General features: G+C 59.7%; 1 protein-coding gene and 1 long non-coding RNA gene across 3 annotated transcripts; one reads left to right on the top strand and one right to left on the bottom strand.

Annotated features, from left to right (window-relative positions):
• Positions 1-1,448: 1,448 nt before the first annotated feature.
• Positions 1,449-16,577, top strand: KCTD15 (potassium channel tetramerization domain containing 15). Of its 2 annotated transcripts, none has more exons than XM_042919904.1 (7): positions 1,449-1,578; positions 3,238-3,333; positions 4,925-5,017; positions 5,651-5,826; positions 10,975-11,119; positions 13,476-13,781; positions 14,998-16,577. In XM_042919904.1, the coding sequence occupies exons 3-7, from the start codon at positions 4,952-4,954 to the stop codon at positions 15,154-15,156; spliced, it is 852 nt and encodes a 283-aa protein (XP_042775838.1). In that variant the 5' UTR covers positions 1,449-1,578; positions 3,238-3,333; positions 4,925-4,951; the 3' UTR covers positions 15,157-16,577. The 2 variants fall into 2 exon arrangements, with proteins under 2 accessions (XP_042775838.1, XP_042775839.1); XM_042919905.1 differs by having other exon boundaries at positions 3,235-3,333.
• On the bottom strand, positions 2,690-13,479 carry LOC122208639. The gene is made up of 4 exons (XR_006197309.1): positions 11,336-13,479; positions 7,696-7,895; positions 6,385-6,466; positions 2,690-3,457 (listed from the first exon to the last, which is right to left on the bottom strand). It is a non-coding gene; the product is annotated as an uncharacterized LOC122208639 (long non-coding RNA).
• Positions 16,578-18,476: the final 1,899 nt, after the last annotated feature.

Below are 18,476 nucleotides of genomic sequence, written 5' to 3'. Positions count from 1 at the left end.
CGTCTAGGTCCGGCTGGAGCTCCAGGAGGGGGCCTCCGAGCCGCTCCCGGCCGGAGCGCACCCGCCCTCCAGCGGGAGCCAGGCTCCGGCCCGGGCGTCCCCGGAGCCGGACGGGGGCGCAGTGCAGGCCAGGCGCACTAGAGACTCGGCGCACCGTTTCCTAGGAGTCGGGAAATGGGAGTTGGGGGGGGGGGGGGGCGGGGGATCGGGCGGGGCGCAAGGGAAAAAGCGGAGCGGGAGGAAGGTGGGGGAGGAGGTAAGAGCGGAGGAGGAAGGGGCAACGGACCCCGGAGCCCGGGAGGGACGCCCCGGGCGCTGGCCGCGGCGCCGCGGGGAGTCTTGGCCGCAGAGCTCTCCACCGCGCCGCGCGCGGAAAGGAAATGGCGCATCTGGCCGCGGGCTGCGGGCCGGGCGCCCCCGCGCGCCCCTCCCCCGCGGTGGCCGACCGCGTGTCCGCAGACGTCACGGGCGGCGCTGCTCCCCGGCAGAGGGGCAGTCGGGGCCGAGACCCGGAGAGGGAGGCCGTGGAGGGGGAGGGGCGGCCCTGGCCCCCGGCTCCGCTCCAGCCCCGGCCGACTCGCAGCCCAGTTTCTTCCCAAGTCCCGCCCCCTACCCCCGGGCGCCGCGGCGGCGGCTGCTCTCCTCTTTGTAACCGAAGAGTCAAGAAATGTGAGAAACGTGCCCTGTGTTACTTATTTGGGAGCCGAAAATTTATGCCCAGCTGAAAGCGCCCGGGGAAATATTACATCAGATGAAATGACAATGATTAAAATCAGCTTCTCCCCCGCCCCCTCCCGAGCCCGGAGGAGGCCCGGGCGCCGCGTGGCCGGCCGGCGGGGGGCGGGGGGCTGGGCGGCGGAGGGCGCGGGGGCCCGGGCGCACCGCTCCCGGGAGGGTCCTGGCGGAGGCCCCGGCGGGAAGGCTCGGGCTCCGGGAGAGGCGGGTGGGGATCGCCCGGCGAAAGGAGGGGAACCAGCGCATTTTTGTCGCCGAGCGCGGCAGGCGCGGGCGCGCGGAGCTAATTGCGACTCTAATCCTCTGCCCCGCGGCGCAGCCGAGCCCCGAGCCAGGAGTCGCCGCGCGCTCCCGCTCGCGCTCGCCGCGCTGGGTAATTTGGAGCCGGATCGCTGCCCTTTGCGTCCGGGCTCGGCCGCGACGGGGCGCGGGCTACGGGCTGGGGTGGGGGGCTGGTTTTCTCGCCAGCAATCAGGGAAGGCCGCTGGAGAGAGAGGAGGGAGGAGAGGAGGTGGGAGCGGCGGGAGGGCAGCCGGAGAGCGGCGCGAAGAGGAGGCGGCGGTGGCGGCGGCGGCGGCGGCCGCGAGGAGGGGAGGAGGCGAGGGGAGGGCGGGGAGGGGAGGCCCCGGCGCGCCGCGCCGCGAGGGGCCGCGCGAAGCGGGGGCCGGGGCGGGAGGGGTGGGTGGGGGGAGGGTTGGGGGCGAGAGAGAAAGTAACTCCAGGACGAGACCGGAGCGACCCGCGCAGAGAGCATAGGCGGCCAGGCTGCGCCCGGCGCCCGAGACCGGCGGCTGCGGGGGGCGGGGGCTGCGCCCGAGCCCGATCCGCCGCTCCGGCTCCGAGGTAAGCCCCGCGCGGGCGGCCACCGCTCGGCGCCGCGCACCCCTGTCCCCAAAGTGGCGGTGATACCGAGAAAGTAGCTCGGCCGGGGTTCGGACCTGGGTAGGGGCGGCTGCTTTGTCCCGGTGCCGGGCGGCGGGGGCTGGCGGCGCGGGGGCACCCAGCACAAAGGCCTGGCGCGGGAGGGGGGGGTTGCCCACGTGGGCTGGCCCTGGCCCTGGCCCCGGGTGGACCCTCCCCACGCGGGCGGACTCCGAGCTTCCTGCCGCGCGGGGCGGGGTGTGGGGGTGGTGGTGTTGCAGGTCCCGGCACTCGGGCCTCAGTGCAGGGCCGAGCGCCCTGCAGGGCCAGCGAGTTTCCGGGGTCAGCACCAGGCTCACGCCTCTGGGGCTTCGGGGCGCACAGGGCCCGGCTTGGCGCCCAAATCAGAGAGAAAAAGTCTCTAACGGGACAGATGTGCGTCGTCTGACGCCCACCACGCGAGTCCGAGACGGGGCGGGGGGGCCGGCGAGCTGGTGGTGGTCCCAGGCGCGCGGGCTTGGCGGCCCCGGGCGGGCCTTGCGGAGACGCCTCGGGCTCCTGCTGCCCGCGGGTACCCCCTGACCTGGACGCGCGCACGGGGCACACATTCGGAAATGCCCCTCTCCCGCAGCCCAAACGCCTTTCCGTCATCCCTTGCCCCCCACCTCGACTGCAGAAAGATAAGCTTCAAGTTTTCACTCCGTGTCTCAAATGTGCATGAAGGAATTTAACTGCACGAGTGAATAACAGCATTAGTTTCAATTAATTTTTTTTTAATCCCGGCAACAATAAACTTTGAGAACAAAAGCGCTTTTACGTCCTTAATTAGGCGAGCTTCCCATCTGTGGTCTCTAAGTGTCTGCCTCTTGATTTAACTTTGTCCTCCGCCCCGCCCCCGCCGTACACCCCTCCCCGCCCTGCCAGGCACTCCGGTTCCGTGGCCACCCCCGCCCCGCGGCGCCGCCGGCCTCGGCCCAGCCGGCTCCGGCCGCCCCGAAGTTCACACCGGCCGGCGGGCTCTGCGGCGGGGCTGGCGCGCACCAGGTGGCATGCCCGCCTCCCTCCGCCGCCCTCCCCCTCCATCCCGGACAATTCCGCAGGCCCCTGGCACTCTCGCCCGCGGCTGGCGCCCAGGGCGCAGAGCTGAAGGGAGCTCGCGAGGCGCCTTCTGTTTACCTTTTATGGTTAAAATAACAGCTTAGCAAAGAAGCGACTTCACGAAGAAGCGATTTAGTGAAATCGTCTCAAGCTGCCGCAGCTCAGCCAGTTTAATCACCCCCAGAGAGCTGAACAACTGCGAACACAATGGGACACAAAATCATTTTGTGTGTAAATGAGCGTGGCATTCTGCTCGCTTCCCTCCGCTCGGCGGGCGGGGCGCGGCGGCGGCGGCGGGCGGGCGCGGGACCCGGGGCTCCCACCGCAGCTCAGGGAAGCGGGTCAATACCTAGCCAGTTTGGAGACCTGCGGGCCCTGGAGCACGCTACAGCGCGGAGACCCCTGCAACAGGCGGTTTGGGCGAGCCTCGGGAGGGCCGGGGCGCGCTGGGGCTGGGTGGTGGGTCGTGGATTTGCCGGTGATGTTGAAGAAATGAACTTGCGTCTCTTACTGCACCCACTTTTGTGCTTCTGACCTCAGCAGTGGTGTCGGGGGAAGGGTCGTTGTCCAGCACAGATGCGTTGGCCGGAGGCAGCCCTGGAGGTTCTGGTGGAGGCGTAAAGCCTGGGGCTTCCAACGGTGAGTTTTTTGGTTTGCCAGTGAACATCAGGTCGCGCTTGTGATGGAGAAGAGGCTGGATGAGAACAGGATTGAGCAGCTTCTGTGATGGGTACTTGGTGTTAAATGTCACTTGAGTAGTGTCCTGGTAGTGGGGAAAACATTGCTCAGTCCGCTTTGATAGAATTTCCATTGGAATCCCTTCCAGCACACTTTATCCTCAGTTGTGGCTTTCCTTGTGACTCCTCCCCCAGCAGAACCTCCCAGGGCAGGAAAACCCATCCTGAGGTCTGTTTTGGTTTCTCAGAACTTCCTTGAGATAAGTGACCTGCATTTCTTTTCTGAGCTGGCCAGAAGTCAGGAATGCCAAAAGCCGCAGACCCTGAGTAGCTCCCCAGTGAGAGTATAAATTAAACATCACTGTTTAATCGCAACCCCCACCCCAGTTTCATGTCAGGGAACCTTCCAGAGCACTGAGGGCAGAACAGATCCTAGGATGGTAATCTCACTTAAATTTGCAGTATTGACGTTCGTTGGACCTTGGTCCGTGTTTTAAAATTGGATGTTGAATTTCAAGGCACAAAGTCAAACCTGCGACGGAGAAGTCCAGGTTAGGCTTGTGGGAGCCAGTGTGTGTGTATGTGTGTGGGAGGGGGTTGGTGTTCACTGTGCCCTATGAGACAGCCTCAGGTCAATGCAGAGGTCTGCATAGACCTCTTCTCCCCCCTCCCCCGCCCTTCGGCAGGGTCCTAAGGTGGCTTCTAGTGACTGAGAGACAGTCTTATTTCAGGTGGTCGTGGCACACAGGAAAGTCACTAGTGGAGAAGAGCAGAACGGAAGGTCCGTTTGCTGAGCTGCTCTCTGTTTCCTTCCGGCCAGCTCTCTAGTGCCTTGGGGGGGTGTGATCCTGAGGGGGTCTGGAATACATTAGGCACAGACAAGACCATTCTGGGGGTCTGGGTTGAAACTGCAGAGGTGCAGGCCAGGCAAACAAAGGCAAGTTTCCTCTCTTAGGCGCCCTAGGGGAGAGGTGGCTTCCTAAGTGACTTTCACTCTTCCCTATGCCCTGGCTTCTGCCTAAAGAGACTTCTCTGTGACTGGCCATTCTCACACTGCATCTTAACACCGTGGAGACGGTGTTCAGAGTCCTGGGCTCCCGAGCCCATGGAGGCTGGGGGATCCTCCCTGAGCTGTGGTCCACAGGGCTCTCTGCTGATGCAAGAGGAGACACGGTTGGTAACATGGCTCTGAACCAAAATACCAGGAAAATCAGATTTGTTCTGAAACATTTTGGGGCAATAATGGTGAGCATATGTTTCAGCACTGTCATTAGCCGAATTAGCAGACGTGGAGCTGCCCAGAAAACACGTGTGTGTGTGTGTGTGTGTGTGTGTGTGTGTGTGTGTGCGCGCGTGTGTGCGTGTAAGCTGCTACGGTTTTGGAGCGTGGGGATAGGGTAGTGGCGGGTGGAATCTGGAGAGGGCTGTGTGGTGGGGGGTCCCAGAGAGAAAATGCAGAAAGGAGGATTCCAAGCGTCTTTGACTCTGGGAGACCCAGCGCCCATGACTCCTGAGGAGTAAAAGCCCTATGGTTTTGTCGGTGCTCCCCACAGATACTCTGGGCAGCGATGGAAGCCTAGATGCCTCACCGCAAGGAGCGGCCGAGCGGGTCCTCGCTTCACGCCCACGGCAGCGCCAGCACTGCGGTGAGAGCCAGCAGGGTGGGCTGGGGCAGCGGCCGGTGGCCCCCTCTCTGCCCTTATCCCCAGCGCCTGCCTGCTTACCTGCCGCCCTTCCTCCCAGCCGCCGCAGTCAAGAGATGGCTGTTGACTGGCTGTGCGATTATGTATTTTTTGAAACAAAAATGCTCTTAATTTGATGTGAAATTTACTACATGTATAAAACTCAACGCCTTAGGTGCTGAGGAAGTCACTAATTTAGAGGTGTCTCGTTACTGAGACAAACTTGCAAAAACCCCTGAATCCCAATTCACAAATTGGTGATTCGTTTGTCAGGGGATATTTCACATCTAACACATAAGCCCGCGACCTTTAATTAGAATTTTGCAGTTTGTTTTATGCCCCTGGAGGCTGACACCTTGAAAATTTTTTTTCTTGATTTCTTATTGCTAATAAGCATCTTTCTTTTTCCCTCTGGTTCTTTGAAGAAAATGATGCAAATACACTTAATTACAGTGGTGGCCATAATTTGTCAGCTGAATATGTGATCAGGCACAGGCAGAAGTGATCTGATTAGATCTGTGATCACATTGGCAATAAAAGGGAGTGCACAGCTCTGTTGTGGAGAAGCTCTCGTTTTCACCTTGTTTCCATCTCCAGGAGGGAGGAAGCATGTCCCGGTTGTCTCTTACCCGGTCGCCCGTGTCTCCCCTGGCCGCCCAGGGGATCCCACTGCCAGCCCAGCTCACCAAGTCCAACGCACCCGTGCACATCGATGTGGGTGGCCACATGTACACCAGCAGCCTGGCCACGCTCACCAAGTACCCTGACTCCAGGTAAGAGCTGAGCCCCTTGGAGCACCAGGCGCACGGTGGTTGTTGGTCCCATCTGCAGCCCGCTGCCAGTGGGCTCTGTCTCCTCTGTCAGCCGCTCAGGCTCTCCAGGGCCCTCCCACTCTCCTGGACCTGGAGGACTAGAGTTTGGGAGGCCGAGTCTACCTCTTAAAAGATGCTTTCTACAGGGACTTGTGGCCCTGTGCTGGTGGTATTGAAAGTGCCCGGTGGAGGGGCGCCTGGGTGGCGCAGTCGGTTAAGCGTCCGACTTCAGCCAGGTCACGATCTCGCGGTCCGTGAGTTCGAGCCCCGCGTCAGGCTCTGGGTTGATGGCTCCGAGCCTGGAGCCTGTTTCCGATTCTGTGTCTCCCTCTCTCTCTGCCCCTCCCCCGTTCATGCTCTGTCTCTCTCTGTCCCAAAAATAAATAAAAAACGTTGAAAAAAAAATTAAAAAAAAAAAGAAAGTGCCCGGTGGAGCTCCCGACCCACCGGCAGAAGCCCCTGACGCAGGGCCAGCCCCGCCTGAAAGTGGCCAGCAGCTGGCTGGGGAATCTCAGGTACCTTCAGGGTCCCCTTGAGCGAGCCTCAGGCCTGGCCTTTGCAAAGGATCATTTGTGAGCCGTGCTGCATACTCCTTGGGATCCTGGGGGAGAGAAGTATTTAAGCCCGTTTCCTACTCTGACCCTTGGTTAAGTACACAAGGGGGAGGATGAGGGGAGCTGCAGTTTCCAGCTTTGTCTGTCCGCGTGGCCACTGCTAGACCCTCGGGTGTAGCAGCCGGCTCCCTTGGGCAGGGGTGGGGAGGTAGGGGGAGTTGCAGATGAGGTGTCTCTGAGCAGGAGCATCCCAACAGTGCACCCGGCTCTCCGCCCAGCTCCTGGAGCTCCTGACTCCCGGGCCTATTTGTGGGAGGTGCTGGGCGCTGTCAGATCCCCCGCTCCCGCCACTTGGGCACATCCCTCCCAGGGACCTGGTTTCCCATTGGCATAGGAGCAGGGCGGACCAGAGACGGCTGGGTCTCTGAGCACCCCCTGGAGATGGTACAGCACGCTGCATGCAGAGCCCACGACTGCTTGCTCCTGGCACAGCGAGGCGGCCACCGCCCAGGGCTGAGCAGCAGGAGGGCCAAGGCTACAGGGTATCGCCCTCGTTTTATACATTTAAAAAAAAACAAGAGGAGTTAATTAATCCCCCAGACGCCAAGGGATCATCTCTGGGAAGCCTTCTTGTCAGTCTGCCTTATCGCTGGTGTGAAGGCTCGTTGTGGAGGAGTCCTAGCGCATGGCGGCTTGATGAGGGCCAGGGCGGAGCCCTCCACGGGGGCAGGAGTGCTCCCTCTGGGAGCACATGCTGGAGGTGGATGTAGAGTCCAGTTCAGAATTTGGGGAGTCTGGGGCACAGATGGCAGTTGGGACTTCATTCCCTCGGCCCAGCAGAGGCTGAGGCCTGGGGCAGGCACTGGTGAACTTGGGGCCTCGCCGGGGCCGCAGCCACGAGGCCACGCTGGCGGTGGCGGCCTGCGAGCTCTGTCTAGGATGGGAGATGGATTCTGCTTATTTAATTTCAATTTTGCCTTCTGCGGCATTCCCGGGTTGTTTGAGATAGATCATCCCTTAATCGGTTGGCGACGTTTGTGAGTGAAATTCATAAAACCCTTGCCCACAACCTCTCTGAAGAGTGTTTCTTGAAATCAGACACTTGCCTTTCTAGAGCCATCGCAGCTCAGGCCTGCAGGGAATGGCTGCCTCATTCGCGTCTCCAGGCTGCTGCCTGGGAGCAGCAAGGACAGGGGGGTGGCCCTCCCCTCCCATACCCACAGGGCAGCTCATCCTTGCCCATCGTGCTGCTCTGTGGTGGGGCAGGCCTCCTCACCAGGGAGCCGAGGCCACGTGGCTCGCGATCTGGCAGGTGGGACCCTCGGATGTGCCTGGAGGGGGTGGCAGTCTGCGTGCCTTCCCCGAGGCTGGGGCTCTGCGATGAATCTGTTGTTCTTGCCTGGATGGCTTCTGGCTCAGGGCAGGGCTGCTCCCTGGGCCTGAAGCTTCGGCCTCGAGGCCAACGGGCGGCGTGACCTGTAGGACAGTCAGCGGACAGTGAGTCAGGCCCGGCCTGGGAGGTGGGTGGGGCTGCTGTGCTGGCAAGAGCCCCTCAGATCTCTCTCATCCTTCTTTCAGTGAATCATTAAAATTAAAAAGAAATGTTTTTCACCAATTCCGGAAACCAAGATCAATCCCTCTCCCACTGGCATTGATGTATGAGTCACCAAGCGATGGAGAAGATTGCTAAGGTCACCGAGGAGGCAGGGGGTTCTGGGTATCAGGAAAGTCCCACCTCGGGCAGTGCTGTGAGACCAGGGGGCTAGTGCCCTGCACCCTCGGGGCCCGTGCCCACGGGACTATATCTGGGCTTCTGGTTCTTGGCTCATCAGGGAGCAGGTGCTACCACTGGGTGGCCCAGGGAAAGCCATCAGCCCTTGCCCATAAAGAACAGAGCACGGCTGCCCAGGGCTGGAAATGAACTCCAGGGGCTGCCACCTCTCTCACCCCTGCCGGACATCCGTTAGCTGCTGCCATCACAGTCCCAAGCTGGTATCCATGCCGGCTGTGGGAAGCCGCAAATTACTAATAAAATCTTCCACCGAAACATCCAGGAAATTGGAGCCAAAGCTTAAACAAAAGACCTCCATCAGCTGGGGTCAGAGGCGCCCCAAAACCCTGTAGCCTCTCTCTGAGGGTAGCCCAGAAAGGAGTTGGCTCCCAAGACCCTGCAAAGTGATGGGGGGTGGGGGAGGCGGGGGTTGTCCTTTTGTGACCATTGTCCTAACCTGCCCTAAACTGCTCTCATCCTTGGTAGCCTCAAATCCTGAGGGCATGGAAGGCCTTTGTCCTTTGGAGAGACACTGATGGTAAGGTCTAGAACCAGTCTTAAAGTAAGGCGGATTGAGAACCTTCTAGCCATGGACCTACAGGACAACCTAGAACCCAGCCAGCCCTGGAATGTGGGTGACCCAGGAAGCCCTCTAGACCAACAGGATGGTGTGGAGCCCCAGCCAGCCGTGGCCTAGAACGTTGCTTGCTGCACAGAGTGTTTGAGCTCAACCAGGAACAGGAGAGAAAGTTCCACAGGGAGGCTGAGGCCGTGGACTTGCTGGCTTGCCTGTGGATGTGGCTCTTCCTTCTTCCTGCTGGTGCCATGTTTGGGCCCTCGGCTGTCTGCTGCCGAGGACTGCCCACGGGACAGGCAGTGTTGCCTCGTCCCATCTGTCTCTAGGGTGCTGGATGGCCCTCATTCTGACATCTGAACGCCCAAGCTCTGTGGAGGTCAGGTTTTGGGGACTTGGGCAGCTGGAACAGGCCATGAAGCCCGTAAGGCTTTCCAGCAGGGGCTGCGTCCCCCGGGCCTGGGGAGGTGAGAGGGCTCCATGGCTTGAGGAGTCCCGAGATGAGTCGTATCTGGGTGACGGCAGTGCCGGTTCCACAGGCTGGGGCCTCTCCACGCCACATCATAGACTCTGAGCGGCTCACGCGCGTCCACGAGTTAGCCTTGCCTTTTCTACGGCCCCACTGGGACAGGGGCTGGGCCATGTCCCCAGAGGGAGAATGTGTGACTGCATGGCTGCTGCACACCTGAGCAGGCCCTCCCAGCCAATGCCTTGAGTGTGCCAGGCCACCAGAGTGGGGGACAGTATAGATGGGAGGCTCTGGGCGAGGCTCTGGAGACTCTAACCCCTCCGCTTCCGCCCGGCTCACGTGCACTGGCACACAATGCTCGGGCAGAGCAGGGCCTCAGGAACAGTGACTTGGGGTGGACGGAGGACTGGGCTGTTGGCGGAGAGGGGAGTGTCCCTGGAGGGTCCTTGCTGGTAGGGGCAGTGAGGCAGGAGGCTTAGGCACCAGCTTGTGCGGGCTGGGCTAGGAGGCCTCAGTCCCAGACCAGGCCACCGTTCTCCCGGGCTGTGCCTACAAGCTGCCGCCTTGGCAGGGTTTAGCCGGTGTGGGGCCCCGCCTGCTGAAGGATGTCTGGGGGTGTCATCGCTGAGGGGACACTGCCAACCTCCCACCTGCTCCTGAGTCAAGCTCTCGGCTGTCCCCACCCCTCCTGGGGGCTCCTAACTGTCCACAGCTGGGCCTGGGGGCAGCCAGGGAACCAGCCAGATGGGGCCAGCCACCCTGGGCGTCGGAGAGGCCCCAGCCCTGGCCCTGAGGCCAGGGTCCTCCCTGGAGCGGATGGGGACAGGTATCGGGGGCTCCCCGCGAGCATCCTGCAGGTCCTGTGTTTCTGTCAGAACCAAGTGCCCTTCAGAGGACAGGGTGCCGGGATGGGACCTGTCCGTGTGCATCCGCCAGCGTGTGGGCACACTGGAGTGCGTGCCTCTGTGTAGACCGTGGTGCGTGCAGACGCGTTCACACCGCAGCGTGTGTGCAAGCACGCTGTTGAATGCACGTCTGCTGTGGCACATGCTGTCCCTCCCGCCTGCCTCTCTTCCTCCCCCAGGCCCCCCTGAGCGGGTGACTGCATGGTCTGCCTGTGAGTTTGTCCAGTGCAAATGGCTGTGTCTCCGCTCGGTTCACGCTGGCCGGCGTGTCCTTTGCCTGGGCGTGTCCGGGTCTGCGTGTGATTTGTGTGTTGCAAGGGAGGGGACCGTGTGAGCCTGTGCCTCTCGCCCAGGTGTGTCCCGTGTGCCGCTCATTTGTGTGGCTTGGGCGAGGTGTGGGACCCAGGACTGTCTTGCCGGGCTTACACGTGTTAGCTGGGTGTGTGGCCGTGGGCTGGGGTATCTGACGGTCAGTGGGAGTTTTCGGTGGGGGGGGGCGGGGTCTGTCTGGCAGGGGTTGGCGTGCATGGGGCAACGAGGCTGTGTCTTTGTCTCACTGTAGTTTTCCAAGCCTGTCGTGTCCGCGGGTGCATGCAGCCAGGCGCGTCTCTCTCTGGCTGTGGCTTGTGAGTGTAGGCTGGGTATACAGCGTGTGCCAGTGTCCTGACTGCGGCCTGGCTGCCCTTGGTGTATGCGGACATCCGTCATGCCTGGCACAGTCCCAGAGTGACCCATGTGAGGCCCCCCGCCCCTCCAGCAGGGCAGACCCTAAGGGGTGGGGGCAGGGCAGGTGGCCTGGCCCTTCCATCAGACATCCCACTCTCTCTCTCTCCCAGAATAAGCCGCCTCTTCAATGGCACTGAACCCATCGTCCTGGACAGTTTAAAGCAACATTATTTCATCGACCGGGATGGGGAGATTTTCCGCTATGTCCTGAGCTTCCTGCGGACGTCAAAACTGCTGCTCCCGGATGACTTCAAGGTAAGTCTGCAGCCGGCAGCTCCCCAGCGATGCCTGTGCGGTGGCATTACACAGGGGACGCTGTGACTTAATAAATGGACCCATGGTCGTCATGGCAACCATAAAAAGTTAAACGATGAAGCCGAGGGCTAAATCAGTTTTTCTAAACTAATTTTGTTTTCTCACGTTTTTAGCTTATTTATCAGGGTGTAACAACAATTAAGCAGTAGTGCTTACCCCATTTCGTTTGCCGTGTTGAGGGACAGTCGTGCATCAGAGTTACGGGACTTAGAGGTTCCCACGTGTGCTCCTTGTCAGCAATTTGCAGGGGGAAGCCTGGTGCAAACTCAATACCTTTTAAATGAAAGGTTATCCCCCGGTCTTGGGGTGAGCCTGTCCGGGGCAGCCAATCTGGCTCTGAGAGGCTGCCTTAGTGCTGGGCCCCTCCGTGGCTCCGGGGATCCCAGAGGAAGGAAGCTTAGACCTGCCTTGAACCAGCAATTGTCCCTCCCTCCCTCCCTCCCTTCCTGCACCCAGAGGACCAATGACCCTGGGGCTGTTTTGTCCTCCATCCAACTGATGCTGGGTGCCAATAACCAAAGTCAGGCCGAAGATACAATGAAATCCGGGGCAGACACGGGTCCTGTCCTCATCGCACTTACAATCTAGCGAGAAGACAGATGTTCAACAACAGTGAAATGCTTGAATCCCTTGGTGGGGGAGCAGATGTTTCCTGGAAGTGAAGCGTGGTGAAGGGGAAGCATGGAGAACCTGGCCCCAGGGGGGTTGGAGGGAAGGATGCTTCTCTGGATGGCGAAGGAGGAACAGGGGCAAACAGGTGTGAGGGTCTTGGTGAGCGGGCAGGGTGGCAAGAAGCTTGGTACCGTCCAGAACCAGAGAGGAGGTGTCAGCCTGGGGCTGTAGGAACAGGGACGGGAAAGGAGGCTGCTGTTTGAGGTGGGACCTTGGTGGCTAGCTCGGCATGTGGCTGGTGGCATTTTACCCTGAACGCGGTGGCAGGGATGTGAGCAGGGAATGACAGGTCTGCTAGCCTTGGCTACTGTGTGGAGAAGGAGGGTGAGGGGCGGGAGCAGGAGGCCAAGGGAGTTTCCTGAAGGCCTTGGCCCTGATTGGAGGCAGCAAAGATGGGGCAAAGGGGCAGACTGGGTTTATGTTTAGGACTTGGCCATAGAAGGCCGTGGCATGGACCGGTGGGGGGTCAGGGCATTCTTGAGGCTGCCTCCTGGTCTTTGGCTTGCAGCCTGAGTGGATGCATGGAGGCCCAGGGGTGGAACGGGCTGGAGGGAGTGTTACACCTCACTCCTGCGTGGAATTGGTGGTGTGGCATCGGGTGGAGAAGTTCTGGGCCATAAGAAAAAATGTGTGCCGATATCGTTTGAAACCTCTGGAGTGGATAGAGCAGATGCCCAGGATGGCACCCTGGGGAGCCCCTGTGGAGGGAAATTGGGCTTTCCAGAGGCTGGGGGGCCAGCAGCGGGAAGGAAGGGGCTTAGGGCCTATAGGATGGGCCCTGCTTTGGGGGTTGGGCCTCCTGACTCAGCCTTGAGCTGAGCCCCAGTGACTGGCCCGAGTCATGGGTCCTGAGCTACTCAGGGCCAGGGCACATATGGGTGCACATGTGTTTGGGGGACAGATGGCATGAGCATGCCAGCCTGGGAGTCGGCTGCCTGGGGGTGGGCTTCCCACTCCCAGACACCTCCTCACCTGCCTGCTAGAGCGGGGTGGGCCCGGCACCTGGCGCATTTTGTTGTCCTTTGGCCCTCGCCCCCTTCTCTGAGACGGGCGTTTATGTCCATTTTATAGACGAGGAAACCGAGGCTCTGAGGAGGTAACTGATGATCAGAGGCCTCAGAGCTGGTAGACAGCATGCGGGACATCCAACCCAGGGAGGTGTGCCCTGCCTCCCTGCTGGGCTGTGAGCTCCTCCGGGGCAGATGAGGGTGCTGCTGCTCTGTGCCCAGCCTCACTTCTCTGGGATTCTAAGGCAGCAGGTCTCCAGACATAGGCACAGCCTCAGGCTCCACTAGTGCAGCCCCCTGGTCTTTCCGGAGGCCTCTCTCTGCTCCAGGGGTTTGGGGCCAGATGGAAGAGAGCGAGTGTGGGACTTGTGGGACGAGTCTGGCAAAGGTGGACACCAACTGCTGCCTTTCGGTCAAGGCTAGACTCCCGTGCCTGTACACATTCACCTGAGCCTCATTTCCCCCATCTGTACAATGGGTACAACCATCCCAGTCCACGCTGAGCCCTGGGGGTCGCAGCTCCACGGTATTGCATGGGGCCAGGCGGGCGGCGTGGGGGGCTGGCCTTGGAAAGACCGGCCCCCACCTCCCACCATCCCCTCTGCGCATGCCCACAGGACTTCAGCCTGCTCTACGAGGAGGCGCGGTACTACCAGCTGCAGCCCATGGTGCGCGAGCTGGAGCGCTGGCAGCAGGAGCAGGAGCAGCGGCGCCGCAGCCGCGCCTGTGACTGCCTGGTGGTGCGGGTCACGCCGGACTTGGGTGAGCGGATCGCGCTCAGTGGCGAGAAGGCCCTCATCGAGGAGGTTTTCCCCGAGACCGGGGACGTCATGTGCAACTCTGTCAACGCCGGCTGGAACCAGGACCCCACGCACGTCATCCGCTTCCCGCTCAACGGCTACTGCCGGCTCAACTCCGTGCAGGTGAGGGCTGCGTGCGCGCGCCCCACCCGCCTCACCCCTGCCTCCCCACAGCCCTCCGGCAGCAGGGATGGGTGGAGGGAGGCGCGGTCCCTGAAACGGTGAAGCCCTCCGTGCCATCTCACAGAAAAGGCAACAATGTGTCGATGCATAATTTATGTCCCGCTCATAATTAAATGATGGCGCCTGGGGGATGGACTTAAAAAAATTGATCCGTGCTTTTTTTTTTTTTTTTTTTCCAAAAGGATGTTCTATAAAAATGGCCCAGAGTATTTTCAACAGAGTGTGCCTCATTTGACACCCAGAGTCTCCCTTTCGATTCAAATTGAACCCAGGCCATAGGAGCGGCAGGTCAGAGGCTGAGTGGAGGTGGCCTGGAGCCCCCTCACGCACCCTGCTGACCCACACAGCCGCAGGCGCCCAGATGGCTGCCCAGAGCCGTTCTGAACTGGCCTCCCTCCGATGCGTCTCAGAGCTGGAGAACCCCAGATGGATGGGGCCTATTCTGCACCAGCTCTTTCAGACCTAAGAGCAGACTCCTATTTCTGCCTGAGGGCAGAGTGGGCATTGGGGGGGGGGGGGGGGGCGGGGGGAAGAGTCCCATCCTCCCCCCTCAATGCACACATTCCCCAGGCTGTCAGTCAAAACTTAACTACTTGTGGGACACAGGGGTCAGACACAGTGACAAGACCCCCCCCCCCCCCCAGAGGCACAAACCCACGTGGACATGGAGGCTGGTAGAGACTCAGACCCCAAGTGGGCTCCTCCTTCTCCCCACCCCGAGTTCCCTTGAGCTGATGAGCCCCCAGGCCTCAAACCATCTGGGACTCACAGCTCAGGGAAGCAGGTGGCTGCCCAGAGGCCAAGGGCAGAGCCTCTGTGGAGTCAGGCCTCAGTGAGGCGGGGGAAGGGGCTGGGACCACGCCTCCGGAGAGAGGGGGCAGGTTACATCATGGCGAAGAGAAGGGGCCCAAAGACTCTCTCTGCCTCTGGATGAAGGCTGCGGACCTCTGAGCGCAGCAGGGTAGGGCAGCCTTCCCAGGTTTGGTCACTCAGGAGGACCCAGGGTCTGGCTGCTCCTGTCCCTCCTGTGGTTGCTCAACTTTGGGCTGTCAGGAGAGGGTGGCCTTGCCCTGGCTGATGCCTACCTGCCCACAAGGCCCAGCCAGGCAGACTCTTGCAGCGAGGCATTGCTGACCATCTCTGTCTTCCCTGGCAGGTCCTGGAGAGGCTGTTTCAGAGGGGCTTTAGCGTGGCTGCATCCTGTGGGGGTGGCGTGGACTCCTCCCAGTTCAGCGAGTACGTGCTTTGCCGTGAGGAGCGGCGACCGCAGCCCACCCCTACTGCGGTCCGGATAAAGCAGGAGCCCCTGGACTAGGCCCTGCCTCAGTGCCCACCTGAGGCCGTGTGGCCCTGGGGAACCCCCCGGGGCCCTGGAAACGGTGCTGGGGAGTTCTGCCTGTGCCTGCTTAGCAGTGGGCGTGAGACTGAGGGTGGGGCTGGAGCGTCCAAAGCCAGCCCAGGGAACCCCAGGTATCATGGCAACAGAACGTGGGGCGCCGGAGGCATGCCCGCGGAAGGACCGTTAATGTGACCCAAAGATGCTGCGGTGGGGACAGTTCTCGGGGCACTGCGGCTCCCCGGCCTGGCACAGCGTTCTCCGAGGCAGGGTCAGCAGAGGCCTCCCGGCCCACTCCGGAGGAGCCGTTCATCCTTCTCCACGCGTGGCAGACTCCGCGGGGTCTCCTTGCGTCACAGATGGCTTATTTTTCTACAGTATTTAAGATGGAAGTAACTAACTGCACAAGCCAAGAGAGGCCGACAAGGACCAACGCTTCTTCATCTGGTGCTCAGTTCTTAGCCGGACGTGTGCGTGCCCCCGTGGCAGAGGAGCTCCCGGGGGCCGGGGCCCAGGTGCCCGCAGAGTGGGGCTGGGGAGACCTCTGGTCCCTGTTCCAGAGACAGAGGCAAGAGTGGCAATACCATAGGAACGGAAGCAGGGCCCCCACGGGGCAGGGCTGCTGGGAGGAGGGCTGGATGGGTGTGGGGGATGGATGGCTCTGGAACCATCCGAGACCCTCACCTTTGCTGCCACCCAGGGTGCAGGCCACACTTGGTGAGTCACCTGACCTACCAATACCCTGGGGCTTCCAGTCCTGAGTGTACTCACACCCGGGCTTCTGCAGAAGTCTCTCCCCATCCAGACCAGCCACGGGGCCACACCGCATCCTTACCTCAGGAACGGGCCCCACGGTGAAGGGGCCCATGTGTCAGCGTCCTCTGGGTCCCCAGCTCAGGAAGCCGTCCCCAGCTCCGATTTTCCCACACTAATATGCACACTGAATTTGAGTTAAACTGTACCACTAGCCTGCCAATAAGACTGGGACACAAGGCATACCTGGGGCTGTTGGCCCCGGATTCCAACAAGGACTGGCCCGAGGGGTGCTCACAGACCTGCTCCCTCCCAGACGACAGGCCCAAAGATGGACACCCCTGGCCTTGTCACCCTTCCCTGTGTGCTGGCTCCACCCAGGTGGGGAAACCTCGGAGGGGCGCCCCAGCCAGCCCCGCGCTGTGTAACAACGCCTGTAGACTTGTATATGACTCCTTTAATATTGTAAAGATGCCGATGTACAATTGTCGTGTGTTTGTGTAAACACATTACGTTCCTAGTTCATGCCATAAATGATGCTATAAAGCGAATGACTCAGGCTCCGTCCTGTGCAGAAGCGACAGCCGTATCCCGCATTCCACGTAGCGTGGGGTGGTTTGGGGGCGGGGTTCGTCCCTGATGCGGGAGAACCAGCAGACCCTGCAGAGGTAGCTGGGGGAGGGGGAGGGGCAGGGTCCCGAGCGGGCCGTTATTTATTGCATTTGGGTGTTTCCTCTCTGCTGTGCCTGTCGCCTCTGGGCAGCACAGATTCTGAATTCTGATTCACAGTCCCTAACCAGATGCGAGCCGGGAAAAGGCAGACAGAAGGTGTCCGACGGCTTTTGAACCCAGTCAAATGTTTGAGAGTTTCCCCTCTCTGGCTTTTGGTTGAGGCTGGCGTCCTCTTTAGAGCCCCACGGAGCAGTAGAAGGTGGCCAGCCACGGAACTTGCAGCCCCCAGCCTAACTGCCGGTCGCCGGAGCGCAGAACAGGACCTCGGTGGGTCTCTTTCCAGGGGTGCCCCCTCCGTTCTAATGAGTCTTTTTGTGTTTTTCCTCAAAGTCCTTATGTTCCAACCCAGAGGACCCTTTTCCATGCCCGGTCAGGGACACCAGCTTCAACCTGCCTGCAGGACAGGAGCACAGAGCAGCCTCATCCCGTCTGAGGCCACAGAGCAGACGCCATCAGACAATCTAATTTGCTGGACAGAGTTGCTAGCCTTTTCCTTTGCTTAGCAACGCGCCTGTGGTTGGCACATCTGTATTTGGGCATCTGAGGTTCACATCTGAGAGGAGGAGAAAGTGTGTTTATTAGAAAGGAAGTCTTGTGAAAACAGCTCAGTGCCGTGTGCGTTTTTGGATTTTTTTTTTTCTGGTGTGACTGCGGGAGACTCCCTGACATTTTCAGGCAAACCATCTTTTTGATTAAACCGTTGTGCTAAAAACAAAAAGAGTAACGACCTTACTGAATGTTACTCCCGTTTCTTTACTAATTGAGTAAAATCAGGAAGTCGATTTTGCATAAATCGGGGAATTTCAGACTTTGGAGACAAAACTGTGCTCCCGTAGTAATGCTAAAATTCTAATATATGCAGTCCCTTAAACAGCACAAATTATTGATTCCTTTAAAACATTTTTGTACTTCTGGAATGAATATATTCTAAGTAATCTTTTGATCAAATACCAGCAGCCTAAATGTTTCTTCTGTTCTTCATAAGCCTCAAAACTGATTATTTCTTATAAGCCCATGCTGCCAAACCTCTAGCAGTGCAGGGTGAACTAGGCAGCCCACAGCAGGTGGCTTCTGTCACTGTCCTCACATGGGCTCAAAGCCAGGTCATAGGGGCACCTGGGTGGCTCAGTCGGTTAAGTGTCTGACTTCAGCTCAGGTCATGATCTCACGGTTCTTAAGTTCAAGCCCCACACTGGGCTCTGTGCTGACAGCTCAGAGCCTGGAGCCTGCTTCCTATTCTGTGTCTCCTCTCTCTGCCCCTCCCCTGCTCATGTTCTCTCTCTCTCAAAAATAAGTGAACATTAAAAAAAAAAAGCCAGGTCACAACACTAAATATCCTTTAAAAAGTGGTTTGTTTTTTTTTTTTTAAGCTACCACTTGACTGTGTTCCTTAGAATAAATAAAGGCTATTTTATAAATTACACACACAGCTTGACTGCTTTGTTTCTAATCCATTGAGGCAACCACAAGAAGGTACTCTGGCTTAGATGATTCTGAAACCAGCACTCCTCACACTTGGACTTGGCTTGGCCAATGACTAGCCCCGAGTAGCCCAAGTCCCAATTCCTGACCTCATTTGAGGAGCTGCTCGGAGGGCTGGGCCCTAAGCGGCTGCACGGTCCCCAGGCAGCCCAGCGTGCACCACGCTGGCAGTCCTGGGAATGAGGGCAGTGAAGGCATGGGCTTCCTTCACCTCTCCCAACCCCCCAACCCTGACCCCTGTGTCCAGGGTGCAGTGGGCCTTTTGCACTATTGTGTGTGTGTGTGTACCAAAGCAGTACATTTAGAAAATGGGCAGAGAAACACAGATGTGA

Source organism: Panthera leo, chromosome E2 (assembly GCF_018350215.1).
Source record: "Panthera leo isolate Ple1 chromosome E2, P.leo_Ple1_pat1.1, whole genome shotgun sequence".
Lineage (NCBI taxonomy): Eukaryota > Metazoa > Chordata > Mammalia > Carnivora > Felidae > Panthera > Panthera leo.
The sequence above is the reverse complement of the archived record's forward strand: the minus strand, read 5'-3'. Positions and strand labels throughout refer to the sequence as shown.